At 36.3% G+C, this 3,504-nt stretch overlaps 1 protein-coding gene across 1 annotated transcript in view; it reads left to right on the top strand.

The window, feature by feature from the left end:
- LOC106874217 (histone-lysine N-methyltransferase EZH2) overlaps positions 1 to 2,719 on the top strand; it is a 182,264-nt gene extending 179,545 nt beyond the window's left edge. The window contains exons 21-22 of the mRNA XM_052971199.1: positions 4 to 80; positions 264 to 2,719. Coding sequence (XP_052827159.1) covers positions 4 to 80; positions 264 to 324 — 138 coding nt within the window. The 3' untranslated portion in view covers positions 325 to 2,719. The remainder of the gene's footprint in view (positions 1 to 3; positions 81 to 263) is intronic.
- The last annotated feature ends 785 nt before the right edge of the window (positions 2,720 to 3,504 follow it).

Below are 3,504 nucleotides of genomic sequence, written 5' to 3' on the forward strand. Positions count from 1 at the left end.
ATGGTAAATGGCGACCATCGAATAGGTATATTTGCCAAACGTCCAATCCAGGCAGGAGAAGAGTTATTCTTTGACTACAGGTGTGTTATCTGATTTAGGATTTTGTCTTTCTCTACCTTATGAATTTCCTAAAATTTCTTGTTCTTAAACTGATTGCTCAGAGCTTAAGGAAATAATTGTTATATATTTTTGAGAAATATATTGAAAATAAATGTTCAAGTTACCATTGAATAAGATTGGGATCTCTATTATTCTTGTTACAGGTACGGCCCTACTGAACAACTGAAGTTTGTTGGAATCGAGAGGGATAACGAAGTTTCCTGACTGCACGTTCTCAACTAGATTTGACAGTTGTGCGATATCACTGGTTTTCATCATAGCATTCAATGCACTCGTGTGTATGTGTAGGTTGTGTGTTTGTATAAGACGATGTGTATGTATGTATGTTGACATGACATACATTGATAAACTTATCAATGAACTTCAAGCAACATTTAAGGGGCTCCTTGCATTGTGGACCTCCTTTTCTTTTTTTTCTTCCTTCCTTCGGTCCATTCCTAGTCAGCCATTCAGCTAGATCAACGAGGTGGTGTATGAGAGAGAAATGCTCATTGCTTCGGCTGACCATTTTTAACTGCCAACCTAGCCTACTGCCAATCCAGCCCAACAGCTAACAAGGCTGCTCTCTTCAACATCAACCAAGCAATGATCTCAAAAGTAAAGGGAACTCACTCACCACAATGTTCCATGAACGTTGTATTCTTTATCCAACCAGTCCATTATCATATTGACATTAAGTGTCACCACATATGTTCTTATACTGCTTTGCTACCATTCTATATCACAGCTAGGTAGTTCAGAATGCAGTGAGTAAAAGAGAAGAATGGTTCATTATGATATTATTTTTACAACCCTCATCTCAATGTATACAGGCTGTTCGAATCCACCTCAATGTACTTCAGTTAATCTTCACCACATTCATTTCTCAATTGAAAATATCAGAAAAATTCAATAAATTTCTAATATATGCACACACATGTGCTTACACACCTATATACTCTCTTTCTCTCCCTCTCTCTCTCTCTTTCTCCCTCACAGAATTGTGTGGGTATATTATACAGCTACATGCATATTTGTTAGTATAGTACTACTACCATTACTAAACAGTGCAAAGATTGAGTAAAGAGGGTCTTTGTAGAATCTTGGAACCTAAGGCCATCGTTTCATATTCCAATACAGGCAATGCATTGTGTTCTTAGTAAAAACACTTAACTCTCCCCACCCAGTTAAAAACTCGTCATTATTCTTTACATCATTGTTATAATAACCAGCATTGACCAGAGATAGTTTACCATTCTACAGCTCAGATATTCAGTACATGCAATTCGATCAAAAAGATCTCTTAATAACAAAATGCTTTACTCCAGATTATTATTATTATTATTGCTGCTGCTGCTGGCAGGATCGTTAGTGCCTCAGACAAAATGCTTAGTGGCATTTCTTCCAGCTCTTTACATTCTGGTTTCAAATTCTACTGAGGTTGACTTTACCTTTCATCCTTCCAGGTATGATAGGAAAAAAAAGTACCAGTGGAGCATTCAGGTTGATGCAATCACCACGCCCACTTTTCTCAAAATTGCTGGCTTTGTGTCAGAATAAGAAAGTATTATTATTATTATTATCAACTCCCATTGACCACTAGTCTTATTGGTTCTGTATTGAGGGTGTGAGAGGGAAAATATATTGATTTTTATCATTGCCTTAATTAATGTTCTTTGTCCACTGCTGGGTATGTATTTAACACCACCACCACTACCCTCACCATCATCAGCAAATCTAAATCAATTCCAGATCTGATGCTGACATTGCTAGCAAGTAAGATACTCAGTTCTGCCAAAAAATTTTTCCTTTACTATGTAAAGTTTAGCTGTGGAGATTTCTATACTGACTCTTCTCAATCAATGCCTTTCAGTATCTCTGTATTTGTTCGTTAGGTTACTTAATTGCTATACATTTACCCTACCCTCAGTCATCTTGTATGTATTACATACATACATAAATACATACGTTATGTATATATGTGTGCTCTGTATATGTATATGCATAGGTTTAATATCTTAGGGTGGTGGAAGTGAAGAGTTAAACTGAAAACAGGGCATTTTCTTTGAAATGAAATAAATGAAATCAAAACCCAAACCCAAACAACAACCGTTGATGTATTAAACTGTCTTTCCCCTCTGTCTACCTCTCTGGTTGCTAGTGAGTAAAGATTTCCTTTCTAGAAACCCACATTTCTAACTAGAACTTCTCAGTTGACAAGAAACTTAACCTATCATTTGTGATGTTTGTAGCCGGGCCGAAGTCACCTCGATTGACGTACAAATTTCATCAAGACACATAAATCATTTAAGTGAAAGATAACATCACCCCCACCACCACTACCACCACATAGGTTGTTTCTATCTCACAGTTTTTTTTTTTTTTTTTTTTTTTTTTTTTTTTTTTTTTTTTTTTTTAGTTTAACACAATTTCCATCAAAATTTTAGAAAGCTTTTGATTTTTTTATATGCATATTTTTATTACATTTTTTTTAGCAAATTCATCTTTTCATTGATTTTTATATTATTATTAATTTTTTTTTCTTTAAACTGTGGCAACATAAATTTATAAACAACAGCAAAATGTTTACTGAATAAAATTAATTCTGCTCTCTAATATATATATGTGGTCTGCTTGTTCTTTTTATTCATTATTTTGAATGCATCTTAAAATTAATTTGACTCAGTGTGAAAGAATATCAATCTCATCATTTTAAATCACTGACATGGCTGTGTGGTTAATAAGCTTGCTTTACAGCCATGTAGTTTGGGGTAAAGACCCCCTACGTTCATGAATGACCATGTGATTGCACCTAGAAAGTTACCCTCCGAGGGCAAGGTTGCCCATGCATACCAGCCTTCCCTCTCCATTCCACCAATTTTATCCAAGGGAAAGGTAAAGGCCGATACAGCTTGGCACCAGTGATGTTGCAACTCATTTCTACAGCTGAGTGAACTGAAGCAACATGAAATAAGGTGTCTAGCTCAAGAACGCAACACACAGCCCAGTCTGGGAATCAGATTCATTACCTCATGATTGTAAGACTGACGTTCTAACCACTGAGCCGTGCGCCTTCAGCACCAGACCAACTAAAGCCTTGTGAATGAATTTAATAGAAACTCTGTGGAAGCCTGCCATGTGTATGTATTTATGGGTTTGTCTGTGTTTGTCCCTCCCATTACTTGGCAACTGGTGTTGCTTTGTTTACATCCCTGTAAGTTAGTGGTCTGGCAAAAGAGACTGATAGAAAAAAATACTGGGATCGATTTAGTCAGCTAAACCTTTCAAAGCAGTGCTCCAACATGGTTGCAATCCAGGGACTGGAATAAGTAAGAGGTAGATATTAATTATGTCACTAAATACATGGTTGTCTTTTCTAGCGTGCCAAGTGATGATGCAGGGTGT

Source organism: Octopus bimaculoides, chromosome 1, assembly GCF_001194135.2.
Source record: "Octopus bimaculoides isolate UCB-OBI-ISO-001 chromosome 1, ASM119413v2, whole genome shotgun sequence".
Classification (NCBI taxonomy): Eukaryota; Metazoa; Mollusca; class Cephalopoda; order Octopoda; family Octopodidae; genus Octopus; species Octopus bimaculoides.